At 42.4% G+C, this 26,844-nt stretch overlaps 1 protein-coding gene and 1 pseudogene across 2 annotated transcripts; both read left to right on the top strand.

The window, feature by feature from the left end:
• The first annotated feature begins 757 nt into the window (after positions 1-757).
• On the top strand, positions 758-12,393 carry LOC124042234 (annotated as a pseudogene).
• A 1,836-nt stretch (positions 12,394-14,229) lies between these two features.
• LOC124041099 (CREB3 regulatory factor-like) lies at positions 14,230-26,305 on the top strand. Of its 2 annotated transcripts, XM_046358268.1 has the most exons (10): positions 14,230-14,374; positions 14,647-14,754; positions 19,450-19,565; positions 19,781-19,897; positions 20,281-20,511; positions 20,760-21,318; positions 23,562-23,751; positions 24,501-24,574; positions 25,910-26,035; positions 26,163-26,305. In XM_046358268.1, the coding sequence occupies exons 3-10, from the start codon at positions 19,557-19,559 to the stop codon at positions 26,279-26,281; spliced, it is 1,425 nt and encodes a 474-aa protein (XP_046214224.1). In that variant the 5' UTR covers positions 14,230-14,374; positions 14,647-14,754; positions 19,450-19,556; the 3' UTR covers positions 26,282-26,305. The 2 variants fall into 2 exon arrangements, with proteins under 2 accessions (XP_046214224.1, XP_046214225.1); XM_046358269.1 differs by lacking the exons at positions 14,230-14,374; positions 14,647-14,754 and having other exon boundaries at positions 19,545-19,565; positions 19,781-19,901.
• The last annotated feature ends 539 nt before the right edge of the window (positions 26,306-26,844 follow it).

Raw genomic sequence — 26,844 nt, 5'->3', positions numbered from 1 at the left:
ACATTTTCAAAGACATTTTATTATTCTCAAGATAATTTGTCATAACATAATGTGAGCACTGTGGTCTGTAGGTTTGGGAGTTCAATTCTGATGTATCTGAAGTAGTTTGCTGAGTTGGAGCCAATAACAGAACGTACAGCTCAGCATTTAACGTGACATCATGGAATGAGTTTAGCTGAAACAGAATTCTGGTAATGCAGCTTCCTGACCTAACTTTACCACCTTCACTTGGAGGACATCTGTAGTTATGAGCTGTACATGACCAGGGTTCATTTCCTGTATAGAGGGGGAGAGAGAAAGAGTCTGTTCTTGTGGAACGTAAAACCACATCATATTGGGTTGTGGTCCAGAGGACCCTGAACCATGAACCTGATTTAAAGTGAGAGTCTATGGCGGTCTTGGTCTAGTACCCATCACTACATTTGTTTGCATATGTAGGACATTTATCATATAGTTTCATATATAGTGAAATATAGAATTTTGCCAATGGAAATATGGTGCATGTTGCCCAATTATCAAATCTTTGTAATCATTAGTGACCTATGTTCCAGTAGAGAGTAGTATGAGGATAGTAGTGATTCTTGGTCCCAAAACCCTTAGAGAAAGCTGAAATATATTTTAGGTTTAGTTTTAGGTTAAATTAGTCCATATGATGCAATAGTTGCTGGCTGCCACTGATGGGGGAGTATACACACAAACAGAAGCAGGAAGAGAGTTACAGACAGTGTACTAACATTAGGAAGTAGAGTCATTCTGGCTGGTGCCTTGGTCCTTGACACACATTTGTGCTCAGGTATTACATGCAGACTGAAACCCTCACATGGCTAACCATCTCTCCTTCCCCCTCCTCCTCTTCATCATCTTCTACAGAGTCTCAGCAGGTATGTGAAACATGTTTATATGAAGGGCTGAAGTCCAGTGGGTCAATTCACCGTAAACACTGTGTAATAAATCTCAATCATTAACAAGCTGTTTTATAGTTTACAAGCAATGTGATTCTGTTTTCTGCAGTGCAGTTTGTATTGTATTCAAACCTAAATGTGTTTTGTGTTGATATGTCCACAGGGAGGCATGTGTCTGTGCAGACAGGAGGCTCCATCACCATCCCATGTAGCTATGATCAGTATTACATAAACCACGTGAAGTACTGGTGTAAAGGGTATGGTTGGGCTCATTGCTCCTCTGTAGTACGCACTGACCATCCTAAGAGCACTGATAGGGCATCAATCTCTGATGACATCACCCAGAAAGTCTTCACTGTGATCATGACTGATCTGGAGCCAGATGACTCTAATACTTACAGGTGTGTTGTGGAGATCAATGGAGGAACAGATAGCATGATACAACTGCTCTACCTATCTGTCACTCCAGGTAAGATCCCTGCAACTCTTACAATTCAGTAAAGTAGAATAGGTCGTTCTCAGTAAGGATCAGACTCTCCGAAAATACCAGCTTTCACAAACTACATGACTGGTGTTCTCGTTTCATTTCCTTGTAACAAGTTCCGTGTCTGGTATCTGGAATTACCATTATTGTTCAAGTTGACCTGAGGAATGTAGGTACAGTGGGGCAAAAAAAGTATTTAGTCAGCCACCAATTGTGCAAGTTCTCCCACTTAAAAAGATGAGAGAGGCCTGTAATTTTCATCATAGGTACACTTCAACTATGACAGACAAAATGAGAAAAAAAATCCAGAAAATCACATTGTAGGATTTTTAATGAATTTATTTGCAAATTATGGTGGGAAATAAGTATTAGGTCACCTACAAACAAGCAAGATTTTTGGCTCTCACAGACCTCTTCTTTAAGAGGCTCCTCTGTCCTCCACTCGTTACCTGTATTAATGGCACCTGTTTGAACTTGTAATTGGTATAAAATACACCTGTCCAAAACCTCAAACAGTCACACTCCAAACACCACTATGGCCAAGACCAAAGAGCTGTCAAAGGACACCAGAAACAAAATTGTAGACCTGCACCAGGCTGGGAAGACTGAATCTGCAATAGGTAAGCAGCTTGGTTTGAAGAAATCAACTGTGGGAGCAATTATTAGGAAATGGAAGACATACAAGACCACTGATAATCTCCCTCGATCTGGGCTCCACGCAAGATCTCACCCCGTAGGGTCAAAATGATCACAAGAACGGTGAGCAAAAATCCCAGAACCACACGGGGGGACCTAGTGAATGACCTGCAGAGAGCTGGGACCAAAGTAACAATGCCTACCATCAGTAACACACTACATCGCCAGGGAGTCAAATCCTGCAGTGCCAGACGTGTCCCCCTGCTTAAGCCAGTACATGTCCAGGCCCATCTGAAGTTTGCTAGAAAGCATTTGGATGATCCAGAAGAAGATTGGGAGAATGTCATATGGCCAGATGAAACCAAAATATAACTTTTTGGTAAAAACTCAACTCGTCGTGTTTGGAGGAATGCTGAGTTGCATCCAAAGAACACCATACCTACTGTGAAGCATGGGGGTGGAAACATCATGCTTTGGGGCTGTTTTTCTGCAAAGGGACCAGGACGACTGATCCGTGTAAAGGAAAGAATGAATGGGGCCATGTATCGTGAGATTTTGAGTGAAAACCTCCTTCCATCAGCAAGGGCATTGAAGATGAAATGTGGCTTGGTCTTTCAGCATGACAATGATCCCAAACACACCGCCCGGGCAACGAAGGAGTGGCTTCATAAGGTCCATAAGGTCCTGGAGTGGCCTAGCCAGTCTCCAGATCTCAACCCCATAGAAAATCTTTGGAGGGATTTGAAAAGTACGTGTTGCCCAACAACAGCCCCAAAACATCAATGCTCTAGAGGAGATCTGCATTGAGGAATGGGCCAAAATACCAGCAACAGTGTGTGAAAACCTTGTGAAGACTTACAGAAAACGTTTGACCTCTGTCATTGCCAACAAAGGGTATATAACAAAGTATTGAGATAAACTTTTTTTATTGACCAAATACTTATTTTCTACCATAATTTGCAAATAAATTCATTAAATCCTACAATGTGATTTTCTGGATTTTTTTTTCTCATTTTGTCTGTCATAGTTGAAGTGTGCCTATGATGAAAATTACAGGCCTCTCTCATCTTTTTAAGTGGGAGAACTTGCACAATTAGTGGCTGACTAAATACGTTTTTGCCCCACTGTATATGTCTATTTTATGTTTTCTATATGTAGATGTTGATGTAAACTTTGTTTCAAGTCTGCTGTCTGCATTGTGTCTTTCAACGTTGTCTACCACAAGCAGCACCATATCACCTAGTAACACTATGTGTAAAGGTCATACACCTACTAGAAATAAAGGTCTGCTGCTGAGGTCTTTCTATGGTGTCTGTACCTCTGTGTTCAGGTACTCCAGAACTCTATGTGGATCAACAGGAAGTGACTGGAGTAGAAGGAGGGAGTGTCACTGTCTGTTGCTACTATAGTAACTCTGGAGATATGAAGTGGTGCAGGATGGGTGGTGATTGTCTGAGTGGGAATTCTGGGACTTTAAATGGAACATCAGTTGCATTAAAGCGGACTAGTGATGCCAACAACAGAACAGTCTTAACAGTGACTATGAGTGGACTGAAGCTGGAGAACACTGACTGGTATTGGTGTAGAGTTGGAGAACTAGAGATGCCTGTTCACATCACTGTCAGTCAACAAACTGCAACACAGAGAACATCTAAGATGACCTCAAGTTAGTAGATCAATCACATACTTTATGATCAATATGATTCACTTTGTTTTATCCACTGGTATCATCTGGAACTAATTGTAATATGAACTATGAATGTGATGTTGCTATACAACCTGACTGTCTGGTTTACCATTAACTTCATTGATGATATTGTTGTTTTACCTCACAGCAACCCAAGATCCAATCCCTCAACAACCCTCTGCCTCTCCAACTGCTGAGCCTGTTCAGACTGACAACACAAGTCAAGGAGCTGAGGGGAACATGGAGGAAGTCCACCAGAGGTTATTATCACTCCTTCAGATGTTTTATCCCACATGTTGTTAGATAATATGAACTCAGAGAAACATTACAATTCCATCATACACTACAACAGTTAATGCTAACCAAACACCCTCCCTAAATGCATATAGAGACTGTTATCACTTCCTCCTGGGTAGAACATCTCTGTGGTTGCCTTGTGAGAAGTAGCAGCATTATTGTGTTATACTCACTCATTTGCAAGGACAAGTTGCACACACAAAAAAAACATTATTTGTATAGTAATAATCTCAATAATAATTATATCATCTCTTCATTTGCATGGTCAACTTCCACACATGTGAATAGATAAATAATTGTTCCACTTATCATACAAGGTGTTACCTTTTCACAAATGATCAATTTATAATGATCTATTTTAATTGTATTATTAATTCAAGTTGTCATCAGGTCCGTGAAAGTCCTACTCATCTCTCTGGGCATGTTGGTGGTGGTGACAGCTGGTATCCTAGTAACATGGAAGATGTGGAGAAGGCATAGTAAGTAGTCATTTTATGTGAATATAAAAAAGGAGAACAGTTTAGAAAATACTAAATGTATTGATATTGTGACCAACAGTATATTCTTGCCTGTGATTCATCTTGAATGACAGAAAACATTTGGAGGAATTGTCTTTTAGAAACCCATTCAGAGGTATTATTGTACTATAACAAACTCAGAAGTTACTGACATCTCCCTCTCTTTATTCCAGAGGACAATAAGGCCAAGGACCAGACAACTAACAACTCAGTGGTAGGATACACTTCTTTAATTTTATTATTTTCAACCATCTGCTTTTCTGTTCTTGATCTGGGATCATCTACCATTTGACTCCAGCGTTACTTCTTCAGTTGATCATCAATGAGTTGACATAAAAGGTCCCATATTCTAACTGAACCCAAGCACCGCAGGTACAAACTGAATAAACCTGGTTTTAGTCTGTGGAGATCTTGGACTAGTACCAATCACTCCACCTTCGCAGTGAGCTGGGGTTCTCTCTCTCTCTCTCTCTCTCTCTCTCTCTCTCTCTCTCTCTCTCTCTCTCTCTCTCTCTCATCCTCTCTCTCTCTCTCTCTCTCTCTCTCTCTCTCTCTCCTCTCTCTCTCTCTCTCTCTCTCTCTCTCTCTCTCTCTCTCTCTCTCTCTCTCTCTCCATCTCTCTCTCTCTCTCTCTCTCTCTCTCTCTCTCTCTCTCTCTCTCTCTCTCTCCTCCATCTCTGAAGTGTGAGCTGGGGTACTCTCTCTCTCTCTCTCTCTCTCTCTCTCTCTCTCTCTCTCTCTCTCTCTCTCTCTCTCTCTCTCTCTCTCTCTCTCTCCTTCTCCTCCATCTCTGAAGTGTGAGCTGGGGTTCTCTCTCTCTCTCTCTCAATTCAATTCAAAGTTCTTTATTGAAACGGGAAACATATGTTAGCAATGCCAAAGTAAATGAAATAGATAATAAACAAAAGTGAAATAAACAATACAAATTAGAGTAAACGTTACATTAACAGAAGTTCCAAAAGAATAAAGACATTTCAAATGTAATGTGGTGGCTATATACAGTGTTGTAACGATGTGCAAATTGTACAAAAAGTAAAAATTGGAAAATAAATCAACATAAATATGGGTTGTATTTACAATGGTGTTTGTTCTTCACAGCTTGACCTTTTCTTGTGGCAACAGGTCACAAATATTGCCGCTGTGATGGCACACTGGTATTTCACCCAGTAGATATGGCAGCTTATAAAACAAAACAAACAAAATATATCCTTTGTGGATCTGTGTAACCTGAGGGAATTATGTGTCTCTAATATTGTCATACATTTGGCAGGATGTTAGGAAATGCAGCTCAGTTTCCATCTCATTTTGTGGGCAGTGAGCACATAGCCCGTCTTGTCTTGAGAGCCAGGTCTGCCTTTAGCGGCCTTTCTCAATAGCAAGGCTTTGCTCACTGAGCCTGTACATAGTCAAATATTTATTTAGGTGATGGCTTTGTTATGGAAGGTTTGGGAATCGCTTCCTTTTAGGTGGTTGTAGAATTTATCGTCTCTTTTCTGGATTTTGATAATTAGCGGTATCGGCCTAATTCTGCTCAGCATGCATTATTATGTGTTTTGCGTTGTACACAGAAGATATTCTTGCAATATTCTGCATGCAGTCTCAATCTGATGTCTGTCCCATTGTGTGAATTTTTGGTTGGTGAGCAGACCCCAGAATGTACAACCACGAAAGGCTCTATAACTGATTCAAGTACTTTTAGCTAGATCCTAATTGGTATGTCTAATTTTATGTTCCTTTTGATGGCATAGAAGGCCCTTCTTGCCTTGTCTCTAAGATCATTAACAGCTTTCTGGAAGTTACTGTGGTGCTGATGTTCAGGCCAAGGTATGTATAGTTTGTGTGCTCTAGGGCAACGGTGTCAAGATGGAATTTGTATTTGTTGTCCTGTCAACTGGACTTTTTTTGGAACTCCATTATTTGTCGTCTTACTGAGATTTATTATCAGGGCCCACGTCTGACAGAATCTGTGCAGAAAATCTAGGTGCTGCTGTAGGCCCTCTGTGGTTGAGGACAGAAGCACCAGATAATCAGCAATATAATATATATGTTGAAGAGGGTGGGGCTTAAGCTGCATCCCTGTCTCACCCCCCGGCCCTGTGGAAGAAATGTGTGTTTCTTTGTACATGGATTTTACGTCATTTTTTCACGCAACACCACTTTCCTTCAATTTGTACAGCAGGCCCTCATGCCAAATGGATTCAAAAGCTTTTTTGAAACTAACAAGAATTTGAAGAAGAATTTGCCTTTGTTTTGGTTTGTTTGTCGATTAGTGTGAACAGGGTAAATACGTTGTCTGTCATACCGTAATTTGGTAAAAAGCCAATTTGACATTTGCTCGGTACATTCTTGTTCTGTAGTGTATTTTTGTCCAGGAAATTGTTGAGAAGGAATTGAATTTGTCTTGCCTAATTGTTTTATGGTAGATTTCCACAATACTTTCCTTCCATCTATAGCATTTCTAAATATTATTCAGGTCCTTTGGCTTTGATACCTCATGATTGAGCTCAGCCCTGATCGAGTAGCGTGTGATTTTGCTGTGATCTGATAGGCACTACTGCCAAGAGATGAGCTATAGGTGTAAATACCGTAGGAGTCCCCTCGAAACCTACCATTGACTATGTACATTTCCATTGTCCGACAGACCTGCAAGAAATGTGACCCATTTTTGTTGGTTATGTTGTCGTAGTTGTGTCTAGGGAGACATATGGGGGAGGGAATGCTTTCACCTCCAGGTAGGTGTTTTCTCCACCTGCGTGCTGAGGGCTTCTTGTCTAGTTCTGGCATTTAGGTTGCCACAGACTAGTCCATGTCCCTCGGCCTGGAAATGGTTGATCTCCTCCTCTAGGGTGAGCGAAGTGAACTGAGCATCTGAAGTTCTGGGTCTCTTCCAATGCATGTAGCCATGTGTTAATCTTCTGTGCTGTCCATTTCTCAGAGGCCAAACCCAGAGAGACGCCATGACGTCATGTACAGCACTGTGATGCCTGATCAGTTCAGGACAGAAGAGAATGTCAACATATGGCTACAAGCATCTCAGCTCTTAGACAACATTATTGCTGTTACTCATAAAATTCACTGCCTTGGCAAATGTGCATCTGTTTAGAAAACAATTGTATTTCCAGTATCACTTTCTGTCTTGGAACAAGCAATAGGTAAATGTACACTATAACAGTATAACAACACGTTTTTGTTACTTGGGCGTCTCTCTACCAACAGGATCCATTTCCTGAAGCTGATGATGATGTCACATACAGCACTGTCATCCCCCAGCACAAGACCCAACTAAAAGGACAGACCAAGGTAAAGCTGTTCTATTGATTCTCCACAGCTGGTATTATGTTATCAGAAACAACAGTAGGTGATTGTTTCCTCAGTGTTAATATAGTCATGGTTACATCACCATTATAGCTGTAGGCTTATCTTCTGGCGCCGACAGAGATGGCCGCCTCGCTTCGCGTTCCTAGGACACTATGCATTTTTAGTTTTTTTTACGTGTTATTTCTTACATTAGTACCCCAGGTCATCTTAGGTTTCATTACATACAGTCGAGAAGGACTACTGAATATAAGATCAGCGTCAACTCACCATCAGTACAACCAAGAATATGTTTTTCGCAACGCGAAATGACTCCGAAAAAGAGGGAAACGAGGCGGTCTTCTTGTCAGACTCCGGAGACGGGCACACCGTGCACCACTCTCTAGCATTCTTCTTACCAATGTCCAGTCTCTTGACAACAAGGTTGATCCGAGCAAGGGTAGCATTCCAGAAGGACATCAGAGACTGTAACATTCTTTGCTTCACGGAAACATGGCTCACTGGAGAGACGCTATCCGAGGCGGTGCAGCCAACGGGTTTCTCCACGCATCGCGCCGACAGAAACAAACATCTTTCTGGTAAGAAGAGGGGCGGGGGCATATGCCTTATGGCTAAGGAGACATGGTGTGATGAAAGAAACATACAGGAACTCAAATCCTTCTGTTCACCTGATTTAGAATTCCTCACAATCAAATGTAGACCGCATTATCTACCAAGAGAATTCTCTTCGATTTTAATCACAGCCGTATACATCCCCCCCCCAAGCAGACACATCGATGGCTCTGAACGAACTTTATTTAACTCTTTGCAAACTGGAAACCATTTATCCGGAGGCTGCATTCATTGTAGCTGGGGATTTTAACAAGGCTAATCTGAAAACAAGACTCCCTCAATTTTATCAGCATATCGATTGCGCAACCAGGGGTGGAAAAACCTTGGATCATTGTTACTATAACTTCCGCGATGCATATAAGGCCCTGCCCCGCCCCCCTTTCGGAAAAGCTGACCACGACTCCATTTTGTTGATTCCTGCCTACATACAGAAACTAAAACAAGAGGCTCCCACGCTGAGGTCTGTCCAACGCTGGTCCGACCAAGCTGACTCCACACTCCAAGACTGCTTCCATCACGTGGACTGGGATATGTTTCGTATCGCGTCAGATAACAATATTGACGAATACGCTGATTCGGTGTGCGAGTTCATTAGAACGTGCATTGAAGATGTCGTTCCCATAGCAACGATTAAAACATTCCCTAACCAGAAACCGTGATGGCAGCATTCGCGTGAAACTGAAAGCGCGAACCACTGCTTTTAATCAGGGCAAGGTGTCTGGTAACATGACCGAATACAAACAGTCTAGCTATTCCCTCCGCAAGGCTATCAAACAAGCTAAGCGTCAGTACAGAGACAAAGTAGAATCTCAATTCAACGGCTCAGACACAAGAGGCATGTGGCAGGGTCTACAGTCAATCAAGGACTACAAGAAGAAATCCAGCCCAGTCACGGACCAGGATGTCTTGCTCCCAGGCAGACTAAATAACTTTTTTGCCCGCTTTGAGGACAATACAGTGCCACTGACACGGCCTGCAAAGAAAACATGCGGTCTCTCCTTCACTGCAGCCGAGGTGAGGAAGACATTTAAACAAGTTAAACCTCGCAAGGCTGCAGGCCCAGACGGCATCCCCAGCCGCGCCCTCAGAGCATGCGCAGACCAGCTGGCCGGTGTGTTTACGGACATATTCAATCAATCCCTATACCAGTTTGCTGTTCCCACATGCTTCAAGAGGGCCACCATTGTTCCTGTTCCCAAGAAAGCTAAGGTAACTGAGCTAAATGACTACCGCCCCGTAGCACTCACTTCCGTCATCATGAAGTGCTTTGAGAGACTAGTCAAGGACCATATCACCTCCACCCTACCTGACACCATAGACACACTCCAATTTGCTTACCGCCCAAATAGGTCCACAGACGATGCAATCTCAACCACACTGCACACTGCCCTAACCCATCTGGACAAGAGGAATACCTATGTGAGAACGCTGTTCATCGACTACAGCCCGGCATTCAACGCCATAGTACCCTCCAAGCTCGTCATCAAGCTCGAGACCCTGGGTCTCGACCCCGCCCTGTGCAACTGGGTACTTGACTTCCTGACGGGCCGCCCCCAGGTGGTGAGGGTAGGCAACAACATCTCCTCCCCGCTGATCCTCAACACTGGGGCCCCACAAGGGTGCGTTCTGAGCCCCCTCCCGTACTCCCTGTTCACCCACGACTGCGGGGCCACGCACGCCTCCAACTCAATCATCAAGTTTGCGGACGACACAACAGTGGTAGGCTTGATTACCAACAACGACGAGACGGCCTACAGGGAGGAGGTGAGGGCCCTCGGAGTGTGGTGTCAGGAAAATAACCTCACACTCAACGTCAACAAAACTAAGGAGATGATTGTGGACTTCAGGAAACAGCAGAGGGAACACCCCCCTATCCACATCGATGGAACAGTAGTGGAGAGGGTAGCAAGTTTTAAGTTCCTCCTCATATACATCACAGACAAACTGAATTGGTCCACTCACACAGACAGCATCGTGAAGAAGGCGCAGCAGCGCCTCTTCAACCTCAGGAGGCTGAAGAAATTTGGCTTGTCACCAAAAGCACTCACAAACTTCTACAGATGCACAATCGAGAGCATCCTGGCGGGCTGTATCACCGCCTGGTACGGCAACTGCTCCGCCCTCAACAGTAAGGCTCTCCAGAGGGTAGTGAGGTCTGCACAACGCATCACCGGGGGCAAACTACCTGCCCTCCAGGACACCTACACCTCCCGATGTTACAGGAAGGCCATAAAGATCATCAAGGACATCAACCACCCGAGCCACTGCCTGTTCACCCCGCTATCATCCAGAAGGCGAGGTCAGTACAGGTGCATCAAAGCTGGGACCGAGAGACTGAAAAACAGCTTCTATCTCAAGGCCATCAGACTGTTAAACAGCCACCACTAACATTGAGTGGCTGCTGCCAACACACTGACACTAACACTGACTCAACTCCAGCCACTTTAATAATGGGAATTGATGGGAAATGATGTAAATATATCACTAGCCACTTTAAACAATGCTACCTTATATAATGTTACTTACCCTACATTATTCATCTCATATGCATACGTATATACTGTACTCTATATCATCGACTGTATCACTAGCCACTTTAACTATGCCACTTTGTTTACATACTCATCTCATATGTATATACTGTACTCGATACCATCTACTGTATCTTGCCTATGCTGCTCTGTACCATCACTCATTCATATATCCTTATGTACATGTTCTTTATCCCCTTACACTGTGTATAAGACAGTAGTTTTGGAATTGTTAGTTAGATTACTTGTTGGTTATTACTGCATTGTCGGAACTAGAAGCACAAGCATTTTGCTACACTCGCATTAACATCTGCTAAACATGTGTATGTGACAAATACAATTTGATTTGATTTCACAGAGAAGTGTGTTTTTATAGTGTATCTCCATCATGACAGAACTGTCCCTGTTCACCTCTCTACCTGTTCCTCCTCTGTAGTCAGCAGAACCAGATGATAATGTGGTCTACAGCTCACTAGCTCTACAGGTGACCACACAGGTCAGTGTTGGTGTCTCCTCTGTCTGTTGTACCAGATGATGCTGATCTCTCAACAAAGATACAGACAACGCCACATTACTATGTGTACTAAACATCACTCTTTAAAGGTCGACTTTGGGCAAAAACTAACAAATAACGGATTACAACTTTATAACTGATCAATGCACCATCATACCAGGTCATTTAATGCTTAAAAACAAAACATAATTGTTGAATTTGGCAGGAGTGCAATTTCTAACCGATCTCTACCGCATCCGTCCAAAAACAAATCCTGTGAAATGACGTCAACACATACTGGAAGATTTATTTTAGTTTTTACATACTGCAAGAGTTACTGGGTAGCTACATTGCCTAGCTTAGCTAGCTACATTGGTCGAGGTGCGCGTTGACACATCCATGAACCACCAAAGGCACAGCCCATTTGTTTGAAAATTTAGAACGAATCAAATCAAATCAAAAAGAGGCATCGATGGACAGTTTCTCGTACCCAAAGTCGGCCTTTAAACACACAATTTTTTTTGTCTTTTTACTTTGCTGCATGTAAAACTTTTTCATCACATTGTGACCAGCTAACCTCATTGTTATCAGTGTATCGATAGCATTACAGTGTTGAGTGTGACTGGGTTTAGGATGAAGTTGCCTCTAGACGCTGATCTCGGGTCAGTTTTGTAATGTCTCCTACTATTGGTTAAGGTTATGCGTTGGGGGAGGGGAAGAGGATCCTAGATCAGTACATAGGGGAAACGTCACCATGGAACTTCTGACATAATGTTTCTCTTCTTCTCCAGCAGAGGGCAGCAGCAGCAAAGCAGTTACTGACTGAGAAGACCTTGGTCTTTATGTTGGAAGGACAGCCCACACTCCCCTCTCCTGTGTCACAACATGTATCTGCAGAAAGACCCCTCTATCCTTTAGTGTAATAAACTACTGAAGACAGTCTGCTGTGTTTGTTTTCATTATCACCACATATCTGTTACATTAAGGTTATACTAGTAGAACTAGTAGAACCATTGTCTACAGTTCCACTAATTGTATATACTGTAGTTTTGTGTGGCTCAAAGTTTGGCTCAAATGATTGGAACAGATGGATGCTTCATCGATCTGTTTTTACAGGGCAGCGATCATTAGCTTGATTCAGCACGGGACAATTTTTTCTTGTGCGGCTGGTCAGGGGGCCGGAACATCATAACAAATCATTTGTAGACTGCAAATTGACCGTAAGAAGCCCAAACAGATATAATAATTGACAAAAATATAATCATTTCAAACCTTGCTTACATTTGTATACAATCACATATAGCTCTCTATTATGCGTGGGAATTCTTTGGAACAGATTTTCAAAATTAAAATCACTTGGAGCTGATTTGCTTTTATGTCCAACAATTATAATATAATAAAAAATCAAATATATTTAGATGTTTTTTTCTCAGAAAACACCTGTAATTAATCACATCAAAAGTGTATTACGATCTTAGTAGCTAGCTAGGCTACTATAAATAATAGCTACTGTAGTGCAATAATAAAAGTGACTACTGGTTTTTGTTTACTTTGAATTTTAACAAAGTCATTTTGTTCAATATCTGAAGGAGAGAGCATTCCCTCCCCACAGTAAAATCCATCCTAAATCAACAATCCAAGTTGTTCTATCCAGCAGATGATGTTGCAGCTAGCATCTCGTTACCATGGCAATTTTAATGCAGCACCCAATTAGTATTTTCTTTTAAGGTGGAAATGTGTATATGACAAACACCCAGGTCATACATGTTGGGTTTGTATAGATTGTTTTATTTGAGCTTGTTAAACGTTTTCATTCCCCTTTAAGGATTTTTTTTAAATTAATTTTTTATTAATTATAGAAAATTATAGAACTATGCCACTTGTAACGTCTTCAAGAGGCTAACATGTATTGATTACGTACTATAGGTGTTGAACTAAGGTTGCATTTGCAATTGTAATTTAACAACATTTTTTTATTCGCTTGCTCACCTCACTTTTCAAGAAATTAAATGTGTTAAACATATAATCAAATGTGTATAGCCTTAAGCAGGATAGTCCAAGTCAATAGGCTATTTAGGCTACTAGTATACCTAGTACCAGAGATATTGACGGAATTCTATACTTTCTATACCGTCTCTGCCTACCAAAACATGCACATTATTTAAAGATGAGTGAATTATTATCATGAGGTCACCAGCACCGCACAGTGAGTCGACCAAATTTAAAATAAAGCATTATTGTCTCTAGACACTAAAACGTGTCTCACCGTAGGCTACCTCTCAGCACCATCCTGTCGACCTCTCCTTCCTCCAAAGGGGGACTGGCCTCACAAGAAAAGCTGATTTTAAGTGTAGTGAAATCCATGCACTGTGTGTAGCAGGTAGTTCTCAGTAATTATAACACAATCAGACATATCTGCCTACACAAATTAAATGACTGATGTTCTCCTTTAATTTCATTCCTTACTTTCTCTATGGTTCCTTTGGAACAAATCTTGCATTTTCACAGCTGATCCCGGACTGAACCATTTGGGTTCTGAGGGGATTTATTTATCAACAAGTTCCACATTATTGTATTTAGAGGAAATATATCCTAGCCTAATGAAGTCTTGAAGATGACTATGTTAATTTGATGACATTAATGTAATATATGTCATTTAAAATAACAACCAATGTGTGTATTAATGGGAAATAAAGAAAAAATGTTTCCTTGTTTCGCCATGTCTAGACCATTCCAAAGCCAGCTGTTCAGGACTAGCCCAAATATATTTTGCGTCGATATACCAGAGGACCATAACATATCATTAATTCTTGTAATTTGTGCGGTCTTGTGGAGAAGAACATTGGTTTATGTGGTTGTCACTTTGTTCCCCTGATTGTAACTGCTGGAACAGTGGACGGTAAGTAGCCTAGCCTTCTACAGCATGGTAGCCATGAATCGAGCAATAACCCTGTATAGCCTACTGTTTTGGGTTGGTTATTTTGTTGCGACTCTGATGCCAGTCAATGCTGATGTGCTCTTCCTGTATTATATACAATGGCCTCCTAGGTTATAGCTGTGTAGGCCTAATAGAAATATAATATTCTATGCTGCATAGGCTTATCGTTGCTGGTATTGCAACGAGTACTATTTAGTGGTCAAATGTTTAGCCTATTTCCTATCTGACTTTAGGCTGCTGGCTTCCAGAGCGCTCGCTGTCAGAACCGCGGGGCTGCGCGTTGACAGATGACGGGGGCGCGCTTCAACATCGGAAAATGTGACACACCGTCCATGCAGGAGGTAAGACAGCTAGCTGTTCGTTCAAAGTACTGCCTTTTCGTAACTTGAGTGCCAGCGACAGTGTCAAGGTGATATTGTTGCCACATGTTGTTTTAAAAGGCTTGCACCACGTTCAGCTAAATGTATGCTCAGAAAACGTTAATGTCCTCAATGATGGCATTAGACTGAATGAGAATAACAGTCGGTTTATAGTGAAAATAAATCCCCCCCCCCCACAGCTGTCAGGTACAGAGCGTTGCTATTCCTCTTATTTCTTGGAAAGGAGTAGGCACTCCCCTCTCTGTCTCATGTGGAAGAAAGGCTGTTTCTTCAGACTATCCCTCTGTAGAGTTATGGTGTGTGTGTGTGTGTGTGTGTGTGTGTGTGTGTGTGTGTGTGTGTGTGTGTGTGTGTGTGTGTGTGTGTGTGTGTGTGTGTGTGTGTGTGTGTGTGTGTGTGTGACACAGGGAAATGACTGATTAGGACTATTTTAGGGATCTGGGGCACAGGATGTTGGCTGTGAGTATTAGTCTTTCCTCTATCTTTCTGTCTCTCTGTGCTCGTATGATGGAATACAGCAACTCAATTTTACAGTCCTGGAAGTTGTTTTACATTGCTGTTAGTTGTTCAGAAAGCATGTGTTAAATGCTCGATTGAATGACTCCCGAAGAGTAAAAATAAATGTGGTCTGTCAAATAAAGTGTAACCTGGCAACCCAACCTAAACTGCAGCAGATTATCCCTTGTCTATAGCAGCTAGAAGCTATAAGGTCTTATTGAGGTCTATATTAACACAGTTCTCATGAACTGCTAGATTAACCTAGACGTCACTGCAGTGATGAATCCATTAGGCAGGATTAGGCGGCTGCCTATGGTGGCAGATTGACGAGGGCGGCATTTTCTGAGCTAAACTGACCAAGACACACCTCCAACAACAACACATAAAATCTCACATAATTCAGTATTCAGATCCCTAGGATTTTTACACATTCTGTTACGTTACAGCCTTATTCTAAAATAGATTTAATAGTTTTTTCCCTCATCAATCTACACACAATACCCCATAATGACAAAGCAAAAACTCCGTTTATTTTTTTAATTTTTTGCAATTATATTAAAAATAAATGGATATATTGCATTTACATAAGTATTCAGACCCTTTACTCAGTACTTTGTTGATATACTTTTGGCAGTGATTACAGCCTCAAGTCTTCTTGGGGATGACGCTACAAGCTTGGCACACCTGTATTTGGGGAGTTTGTCCCGTTCCTCTCTGTAGATTTTCAAGTTCTGTCAGGTTGGATGGGGAGTGTTGCTGCACATCTATTTTCAGGTCTCTCCAGAGATGTTCGATCGGGTTCAAATCCAGGCTCTGACTGGGCCACTAAAGGACATTCAGACTTGTCCCGAAGCCACACCTGTGTTGTCTTGGCTGTGTGCTTAGGGTCATTGTCCTGTTGGAAGGTGAACCTTCATCCCCAGTCCGAGGTCCTGAGCACTCTGGAGCAGGTTTTCATCAAGGACCTCTCTGTACTTTGCTCTGTTCCTCTTTATCTCGATCCTGACTAGTCTCCCGGTCCCTGCCGCTGAAAAATATCCCACGGCATGATCCTCTCACCATAATTTATTTTATTTTTTATTTATTTAACCTTTATTTAACTAAGCAAGTCCAGTTAAGAACATATTCTTATTTACAATGACTGCCTACCCCGGCCAACCCTAACCCGGTCGTTGCTGGGCCAATTGTGCGCTGTCCTATGGGACTCCCAATCACAGCCGGTTGTGATATAGCCTGGAATCGAACCAGGGTCTGTAGTGACGCCTCTAGCACCATGCCTCACCATAAAGATGGTGCCAGGTTTCCTCCAGATGTGACGCTTGGCATTCAGGCCAAAGAGTTCAATGTTGGTTTCATCAGACGAGAGAATCCTGTTTCTCATGGTCTGGGAGTCCTTTAGGTGCCTTTTGCAAACTCCAAGCGGGCTGTCATGTGCCTTTCACTTAGGAGTGGCTTCCGTCTGGCAACTCTACCATAAAGGCCTGATTGGTGGAGTGCTGCAGAGATGGTTGTCCTACTGGAAGGTTCTCCCATCTCCACAGAGGAACTCTGGAGCTCTGTCAGAGTGACCATCGGGTTCTTTGTCACATCCCTTAACAAGGCCCTTCTCCCCAGATTGCTCAGAAGGCCAGCTCTAGGAAGAATCTTGGTGGTTCCAAACATCTTCCATTTAAGAATGTTTGAGGCCACTGTGTTCTTGGGGGCCTTCAGTGCTGCAGAAATGTGTTGGTACCCTTCCCCAGATCTGTGTCTCGACACAATCCTGTCTCTGCGCTCTACAGACAAGTACTTCAACTGTTGGACCGTATATAGAGAGGTGTGTGCCTTTCCAACTCTTGTCCAATCAATTGAATTTACCACAGGTGGACTCCTATCAAGTTGTGGAAACATCTCAAGGATTATCAATGCAAACAGGATGCACCTGAGCCCAATTTCGAGTCTCATAGCAAAGGGTCTGAATACTTAAAGTATTTCTGTTATCTATTTTTAATACATTTGCAAAAATGTCAAAAAACCTGTTTTCGGTTTGTCATTGTGGGGTATTGCGTGTAGATTGATGAGGGGAAAAAATATTTTATCCATTTTAGAATAAGGCTGTAATGTAACAAATCATAGATGTCTATGATTGTTTCAGATTTGATGATGAACCTGATTTAAACATCCAGAAAAATATATATTTTTCCATTTTCAGAAAAGACGCCTTTTCAACGTTCCTGGAAAATTTGAATTTTAAACATATGGAAAATAAATATTTTCACCTTTCATTAAGAACCTAAATTGAACCTAGCTTCAACGTCTGAAAAACACAAATTTTACATGTCATTTCAACGTCATTTTGCTCGCTGGGAGGTTTTTTTTGTGGGGGGGGTCTTGCCTAGGGCAGGCAAGGGATTGCCCTGGATGAATCAGTACTAAGTAATCTCAGAGCCCGAAACCAAGTCTTATAAACCTGACAAGCTACTCAATCTGTCATGGGAGACCTGTACAGTGTCTTACAAAAGTATTAATCCCCCTTGGCATTTTTCCTATTTTGATGCATTACAACCTGTAATTTAAATCGATTTATTTGGATGTCATGTAATGAACATACACAAATTACTCCAAATTGGTGAGGTGAAATAAAAAAATAACTTGTTTCAAAAAATTCAAAAAAACGGAAAAGTGGTTTGTGCATGTCTTCACCCCCTTTGCGATTAAGCCCCTAAATAAGATCTGGTGCAACCAATTACCTTCAGAAGTCACATAATTAGTTAAATAAAGTCCACCTGTGTGCAATCTAAGTGTCACATGATTTGTCACATGATCTCAGTATATATACACCTGTTCTGAAAGGCCCCAGAGTCTGCAACACCACTAAGCAAGGGGCACCACCAAGTAAGCGGCACTATGAAGGCCAAGGAGCTCTCCAAATAGGTCAGGGACAAAGTTGTGGAGAAGTACAGATCAGGGTTGTGTTATAAAAAAATATCAGAAACTTTGAAAATCCCACAGAGCACCATTAAATCCATTATAATAAAATGGAAAGAATATGGCACCACAACAAACCTGCCAAGAGAGGGCCACACACCAAAACTCATGGACCAGGCAAGGAGGGCATTAATCAGAGAGGCAACAAAGAGACCAAAGATAACCCTGAAGGAGCTGCAAAGCTCCATAGCAGAGATTGGACTATCTGTCCATCGGACCACTTTAAGCCGTACACTCCACAGAGCTGGGCTTTACGGAAGAGTTGCCAGAAAAAAGCCATTGCTTAAAGAAAAAAATAAGCAAACACGTTTGGTGTTCGCCAAAAGGAATGTGGGAGACTCCCCAAACATATGGAAGAAGGTACTCTGGTCAGATGACACTAACATTGAGCTAACACCTTTCATCACCCCGAGAACACCATCCCAGTGAAGCATGGTGGTGCCAGCAACATGCTGTGAGGATGTTTTTCATTGGCAGGAACTGGAAAACTGGTCAGAATTGAAGGAATTACAGATGGCGCTAAATACAGGGAAATTCTTGAGGGAAACCTGTTTCAGTCTTCCAGAGCTGTGAGACTTGGACGGAGATTCACCTTCCAGCAGGACAATGACCCTGAGCATACTCCTAAAGCAACACTTGAGTGGTTTAAGGGGAAACATTTAAATGTCTTGGATTGGCCTAGTCAAAGCCCAGACCTCAATTCAATTGAGAATCTGTGGTATGACTTAAAAATTGCGGTACACCAGCGGAACCCATCCAACTTGACGGAGCTGTAGCAGTTTTGCCTTGAAGAATGGGCAAAAATCCCAGTGGCTAGATGTGTCAAGCTTATAGAGACATACCCCCATGAGACTTGCAGCTGTAATTGCGCCAAAAGGTGGCTCTACAAAGTATTGACTTTGGGGGGGGTGAATAGTTATGCATGCTCAAGTTGTCCGTTTTTTTTGTCTCGTTTGTTTTACAAAAAAAAATATTTTGCATCTTCAAAGTGGTAGGTATGTTGTGTATCAAATGATACAAATCCCCCAAAAATCAATTTTAATTCCAGGTTGTAAGGCAACAAAATAGGAAAAATGACAAGGGGGTGAATACTTTCGCAAGCCACTGTAATTAATCTCTGAAACCTGAACTAAATCAGCTGCTCGATTTAAAATGTCAATATTAAGGCTAACTGTCCATCTCTGTTATCAGATGATGTGAACTCTGACCTCTGGCGGTTGGTGTACTGATGATGACGAAGCTAACCGTACTAAAATTTTGACCCATCCAACTGCCTCTGAACAGGTCCAAGCACCACCATGCCTCAGGTACACAGCCTTGTTATACTACAATATTTTCTTCATTATACTTCATAATATATAACATAATATACTTTATCATGATGAGTTGCTAGTTTACAAACTTAATGCTGGCTATTGTACAATATGACAACAGAGTCATATCTGGCTTTCTCTGTCTTCCTCCCCTTTATCTTTCTATCTCCCCCATCCAACTCTGACCCCTTCCCATTCTCTCTCTCCAGCCAGGTAGCAGTGGGATGGAGCCTGTCTTTGGTGAGGCCTATGGGACCAACGGGTTATCTGTGACCTTAGAGCCATTCACCATCTCTCCTACAGGGGGCAGTGCAGAGTCAGACAACGTAGGTATAGTGGAAAACATTTGTCACTTGTGTATGTCCCATGTCTGAATCAGTGGAGGCTGCTGAGGGGAGGCCAGGCCATACTAATGGCTGGAATGGAGTCAATGGAATGGCATCAAACACATGGAAACCATGTGTTTGATACCATTCCACTAATTCCGCTCCAGCAATTACCACAAGCCCCAACTCCCCAATTAAGGTGACACCAGCCTCCTGTGGTCTGACTCAGTCCCTGATTAGAGGGGATGTAAGAATGAAAACCATCAATGCTATTGACCTCTGGATCTGGAATTGAATACCACAGAAGTAAAAAACGAGGTGTGTGTGTGTATGTAACTCAGTTTTATCATAGACAGAGAATGTGTTTGGTCTCTGTGTTGTAGTGTCCTAAGGGTGTGGTGGTGATGTTGGGGGCCCCAGCCCTGTCCCTGTGTCGAGGCCAGCAGTCTGGATGTGAGCTACTCAGTGATCTCTTGGAGGATGTGATCACTGACGACACACACACCTCCGAGCGTCGCTGGGACATCTCGGCCCTGGATGACATCACACACTACGCCAAAGGCAGCCCAGAGGGGCCACCACCGAGCTGCGAGTGCACCTTAGTCTCACCTGAGGTATGAGTTACTCTTAACCACAGATTATCAGGATTAACATCATCACTAACCTTCACCATTAGATCCTGGGAAGTCACTTCTGGTTCTGGAGATCTACAGGGTGTGCAGCTGTTTGTTCCAGGCAAGCACTAACACAAATTGAGGAAACTATTGATTAGTCGAGTCTGATGTGTGTCCATGGGCAGTCCTTAGGAACTCTGACCATGGTTTAGAGCAAACTTCTACCTACTCTGTTTTGCTCTCCGCAGGGAGGCAGAGACAATCCATGGTTATCCCTAAGACCAGATGACAGGCAGCCGAGGAACCCCACAGACCTCACACCCTGTGTAGGGTTGGGGGCTGGACACCTCCTCCTGGCTGGTAGATATCCGGAGTCCTGGAGCCAAGAGGCTGGAGGGCGGGAGAGTGAAGCTAGGGAAGGGCTGCAGCAGGTGGGGCAGGAAGAGATGGTGCACAACTACTCTCTGCAGAGTGAGCCAGACACTGAGTCTAGTCAAGGAACAGACAGCGATATTGAAGAGGAAGAGGGGGAGAAGGAGGAAGATGGGAAAGAGGAAGAGGAGAAGGGGACAGAAGCCATGGAGGAAGGGAAAGGGAAGGAAGAGGAGGAGCTTCAGTCCCATAAGAGACAAAAGAAACGCCGGCGTTACTGGGAATGTAGCCTGGGGAGAGATGGAGAGAAAGATAGACAGAGAGCCGAAGAGAGAAATGAAGAAAGAGATGAAGATAAATATGAAGGGGATATAATCTGTGGCCCTAGCACCCTACCCACCACCATGTGCCTGAAAGAGGGGATCTCCACCAATGGTGAGACCTCAACCCCAAGCCATAAGACCCATTCATGTACAATAGAATAAGGAAAGGAAGATGTAAAACATTTTTACATTTTATATGATCTTAATTTTTATAAATGTATCAATACTCATTCGGTGGGTCACATACATACTAGGTAAGTGTTAATTTTAAAGGGATACATCGAGATTTTGGCAATGAGGCCCTTTATCTACTTCCCCAGAGTCAGATGAACACAGATGATACCATTTTCATGTCTCTGTGTCCGATATGAAAGAAATTAGAGGTAGTTCGTAACTAGAATTAGAGCACTGACTGAAAGTCTGAGTATCGACTAGCATAAATCTGATATCCACAACTTCATCTGACTCTGGGGAAGTAGATAAAAGGCTTCATTGCCAAAATCAAATTCAGAAGTAAAATTTGCTGCTTCAACCTCGCCATCTCTCATTTCTATTGCCAAACACATACTTTGTTAGTGGAGTCTAAAGTATAGCTGCATTAGCTGCACTGTCAGTTGCGTCTCAAGTGCTGCGTGCTTGGAAACCTACAGTGCCTTGCGAAAGTATTCGGCCCCCTTGAACTTTGCGACCTTTTGCCACATTTCAGGCTTCAAACATATAGATATAAAACTGTATTTTTTGTGAAGAATCAACAACAAGTGGGACACAATCATGAAGTGGAACGACATTTATTGGATATTTCAAAAAAATTTAACAAATCAAAAACGAAAAAATTGGGCGTGCAAAATTATTCAGCCCCCTTAAGTTAATACTTTGTAGCGCCACCTTTTGCTGCGATTACAGCTGTAAGTCGCTTGGGGTATGTCTATCAGTTTTGCACATCGAGAGACTGAATTTTTTTTCCCATTCCTCCTTGCAAAACAGCTCGAGCTCAGTGAGGTTGGATGGAGAGCATTTGTGAACAGCAGTTTTCAGTTCTTTCCACAGATTCTCGATTGGATTCAGGTCTGGACTTTGACTTGGCCATTCTAACACCTGGATATGTTTATTTTTTAACCATTCCATTGTAGATTTTGCTTTATGTTTTGGATCATTGTCTTGTTGGAAGAGAAATCTCCGTCCCAGTCTCAGGTCTTTTGCAGACTCCATCAGGTTTTCTTCCAGAATGGTCCTGTATTTGGCTCCATCCATCTTCCCATCAATTATAACCATCTTCCCTGTCCCTGCTGAAGAACAGCAGGCCCAAACCATGATGCTGCCACCACCATGTTTGACAGTGGGGATGGTGTGTTCAGAGTGTTGCTTTTACGCCAAACATAACGTTTTGCATTGTTGCCAAAAAGATCAATTTTGGTTTCATCTGACCAGAGCACCTTCTTCCACATGTTTGGTGTGTCTCCCAGGTGGCTTGTGGCAAGCTTTAAACAACACTTTTTATGGATATCTTTAAGAAATGGTTTTCTTCTTGCCACTCTTCCATAAAGGCCAGATTTGTGCAATATACAACTGATTGTTGTCCTATGGACAGAGTCTCCCACCTCAGCTGTAGATCTCTGCAGTTCATCCAGAGTGATCATGGGCCTCTTGGCTGCATCTCTGATCAGTCTTCTCCTTGTATGAGCTGAAAGTTTAGAAGGACGGCCAGTTCTTGGTAGATTTGCAGTGGTCTGATACTCCTTCCACTTCAATATTATCGCTTGCACAGTGCTCCTTGGGATGTTTAAAGCTTGGGAAATCTTTTTGTATCCAAATCCGGCTTTAAACTTCTTCACAACAGTATCTCGGACCTGCCTGGTGTGTTCCTTGTTCTTCATGATGCTCTCTGCGCTTTTAACGGACCTCTGAGACTATCACAGTGCAGGTGCATTTATACGGAGACTTGATTACACACAGGTGGATTGTATTTATCATCATTAGTCATTTAGGTCAACATTGGATCATTCAGAGATCCTCACTGAACTGGAGAGAGTTTGCTGCACTGAAAGTAAAGGGGCTGAATAATTTTGCACGCCTAATTTTTCAGTTTTTGATTTGTTAAAAAAGTTTGAAATATCCAATAAATGTCGTTCCACTTCATGATTGTGTCCCACTTGTTGTTGATTCTTCATAAAAATATACAGTTTTATATCTTTATGTTTGAAGCCTGAAATGTGGCAAAAGGTCGCAAAGTTCAAGGGGGCCGAATACTTTCGCAAGGCACTGTATAATTACATTTAGTCATTTAGCAGATGTTCTTATCCAGAGTGACAGACTTACTTATGTAAAACCAACCACAAACTCCTGTGTGTTCCCCAGGTAAGCGAGGCCAGAGAAAAGCCCGTCGTACAGATGCCAGTGACCTGACCCCCAGCCCTGGGAAGCTACAGAGCTTGGGAGAGCAGCTCCATACACTCAGCTCTGCTCTGGAGGGCCTGACTCCTGTCAGTGACCTGCCTGTTACTGCCAGGACCCCAACACGAAAGGAGAGGAACAAACTGGCCTCCAGGTACACGTAGACACTAGGACATGGACACATACACACCACTTACCTGACTTACCTGTCTAACTGTAGAGGCATAATTCGCTAGTGGCTTTTCCACACTGCACTTTCAGAAGTACATTTGATTTGTACAGCAGGGTGTCCCGGATGGAAGTACCACTCAACAGAACTGTGCTGTGTTAAATTCAACCTGCGTCTAGCTAAGTGCTAGTGAGGTTGAGTGTAGCGCAGCATAAGCTCTGGCTATAGGTTGGTAAACTGTCTCTCTCTCTCTGTCTCTCTCCCTGTCTCTGTCTCTCTCCATTTCTCTCGCTCTGTTTGTCTGTCTCTCTCACTCTCTCGCTGTCTCTCACTCGGTCTCTCAATTCAATTTCAATTTAAGGGCTTTATTGGCATGGGAAAAATGTTTACATTGCCAAAGCAAATTAAATAGATAATAAACAATAAAACATTGACTGTAAACATTATACTTACAAAAGTTACAAATACACTTACAAAAGTTACAAAATAATAAATAAATTTCAAAAGTCATATGTATTTATACAGTGTTGTAATGATGTGTAAATAGTTCAAGTACAAAAGGGAAAATAAATAAACAGGTTGTATTTACAATGGTGTTTGTTCTTCACTGGTTGCCCTTTTCTTTTGGCAACAGGTCACACATCTTGCTGCTGTAATGGCACACTGTGGAATTTCACCCAATAGATATGGGAGTTTATCAACACTCCCATCTCTCTCGCCCTCTCTCTCCACAGAGCATGTCGGCTTAAGAAGAAAGCCCAGCATGAGGCCAACAAAATCAAACTGTGGAGTCTGAACCAGGAGTATGGTGAGTTATTTCATCCAATTTATAATCAGTGACCCACCTAAAACTGTTGTTATGGGTTCTGTTGGTGATCCACCAAGTAGAGAAAGATTTTGTTTCTAGCCAGGATCCTTTCTCAATCTAGCTGGTCCTTGATCTGTATGTGCAGTCTTAGGATTTGGTAATACAGAGCAATCGGATATGGGACCACGCTATTCTCAAAATGTGACCTAATCAACCAGAAGCCACAGGGTCCTGACCACTGGAGGCTCCTCAGAGTAGGAAGGGGAGGGCAATGCTACTAAATTAATTTCTGAAAAGTTAAAATGGTTCAACATTAAAAAAGCTATCCTTTTTAGATAAAACTATACTAAATATATTCACGTCACCAAATAACTTTTTCCTTCTTCTTAGTTTACTTTTTACTACAGCTAATTTAGCCTACTCAACATCCTGATTCAAACAGAGAGGAATGCTATTTAAGTTAGCTAGCAGACTAAGGCTATCCAACACTGCAACACTTCAAGTCAATGTTAAGCTTTGTGTTTTATTCATTTATCGCCACCGGGGCCCGCTGGTGTAACTGCTAAACTGCTTGCTGTACACTGTACTGCATGATTGTACACATGGATTGGATTCTGGGTTTACTTACACGTTAGTTATAGTTTGTTGACTATAATATTAATATGGTGACAACAATGTAGGCTTAGTGGTTAGTGTTATGGTATGAAGGTTTGGCTTGGAGAGGTTTTTGCGCTTGGTAATAGACAGCTGTTGTGTTGTGCACTGAAGTCCACAAGCGAAGGAAAAATGTGAGAGCAGAGCGCGTAAATGCAAAAAGGAATTATACAGCGAGCATTAGCAATGATTCCGTATTTGTCTGCTATGAAAGTGAACTGTGTGTGCGGATTATCAGGGGTGTATTCATTCTGCCGATTCTGTCTTAAACAGAAGCAAACGGAACGGGAAGGACCTACCTGAATTTGTCCAATACAAACTCTTGTTTTAGTTGCAAAACGTTCCATTTGGACTAATGATTCCACCCCAGATCAGCTAGATGCAGGCAAGAGTGTGCAATGTGTTATTGAATGTGTCACTGTCTGTCACCTTGATTATTTAAAAAAAAATCTACCTCTCTAATCTTAAACAGCAACTCCCGCCACTGGCACTAACACACTGTTATAGATAATTATCTGTTTCATACAGTCCTTTTTCACACTTAACATAGCCTATGTGCTTTAAATATACATTTTTATGATTTCATTTATACTGAGACTTTCCAAGGGAATTTAGCCAGTATTCAGCCATTTTAGCTCATTTAGTCAATCCTTCATGTCTCTGGTGGTGTAATTCCTTCAGATGGCCTGTTGTGGGCAGTGCTGCAGATAAAGGAGTTGATCCGCCAGAGAGTGGAGAGCAGAGAGGAAGACACAGAGAGAGGATGTCTGAGAGAGAGACTGGAAGACATTCTGAAGGAATCAGCTGGTGAGTAGTGAGTATATAGTCTGTTTGGACTGCCATGAGACCCTGTAAGTGTGACTGTATTTTAATGTAAGTATGTTAATTGTATGGATGTGTGTTTGTGGGTGTTTGTGCGCGTGCATGTGTGCAGGGCCACGTGTAGCAGGACGAGGCAAAGCGTTTGTGGAGAGGATCTTGAAGAACCCTGCCCGGGGACAGAGCACCAGTGAGACTAAGGGAGAAGGAGGGTCATCAGACCCTAGCCACTAACCTCTTCTCCCCACCAGAGTCACTATCCCGCCCCTTCTTGCTTCACTTTGCACTTTCTAACATGGAGAGAAGGTAGGATAGGCAGGCAGGCAGACAGACAGAGAGCATCTGCTGTGCCTCTAGCTGTTACAGTACAGCTGATGAGTGTCTCAGAACATTAACGTCTGGCATGTTTGTTTAAGATTGTGTGTGTAAGGGAGGAAGTGTACATAATTCCAGTGTATCTATTGCATTATGTACTATAGTATATACCATCGTGCCTAAAGCAGGACACTGTGTGCTGCTAGCTAGTCGTAGTTATACACTAATGGAAGAACAGGGAGAGGAGTGACAGTGAGTATGGTGCTTATAACAGTGGACATGATGACTAAGCTGTTTATCTTGACGTCCATTTTGAATCGTACTGTAAACCAAAAGTGCATAGATAGACAGACAGGGGGAAGGACTTTGGCATCACGTGAATGTTGCACAGTGCTTCTCAAAGATGCTGAATGCTGCTTGCATGGTCGTTTTATATGTCTCTGCATTCCTTACAAAGTAAATTATGTTTCTCTACAGATCCT

Source organism: Oncorhynchus gorbuscha, linkage group LG08, assembly GCF_021184085.1.
Source record: "Oncorhynchus gorbuscha isolate QuinsamMale2020 ecotype Even-year linkage group LG08, OgorEven_v1.0, whole genome shotgun sequence".
In the NCBI taxonomy this organism is placed as follows: Eukaryota; Metazoa; Chordata; class Actinopteri; order Salmoniformes; family Salmonidae; genus Oncorhynchus; species Oncorhynchus gorbuscha.
This window is presented reverse-complemented; position numbering and strand designations above follow the sequence as displayed.

What these genes read in the sequence shown, in the direction of transcription:
- LOC124041099 (XM_046358268.1), top strand. An exon ending in AGGAACAAACTGGCCTCCAG is followed by an intron (nt 23,752 to 24,500) that starts GTACACGTAGAC and finishes CTCTCTCCACAG; the next exon opens with AGCATGTCGGCTTAAGAAGA. An exon ending in GAGTCTGAACCAGGAGTATG is followed by an intron (nt 24,575 to 25,909) that starts GTGAGTTATTTC and finishes TAATTCCTTCAG; the next exon opens with ATGGCCTGTTGTGGGCAGTG.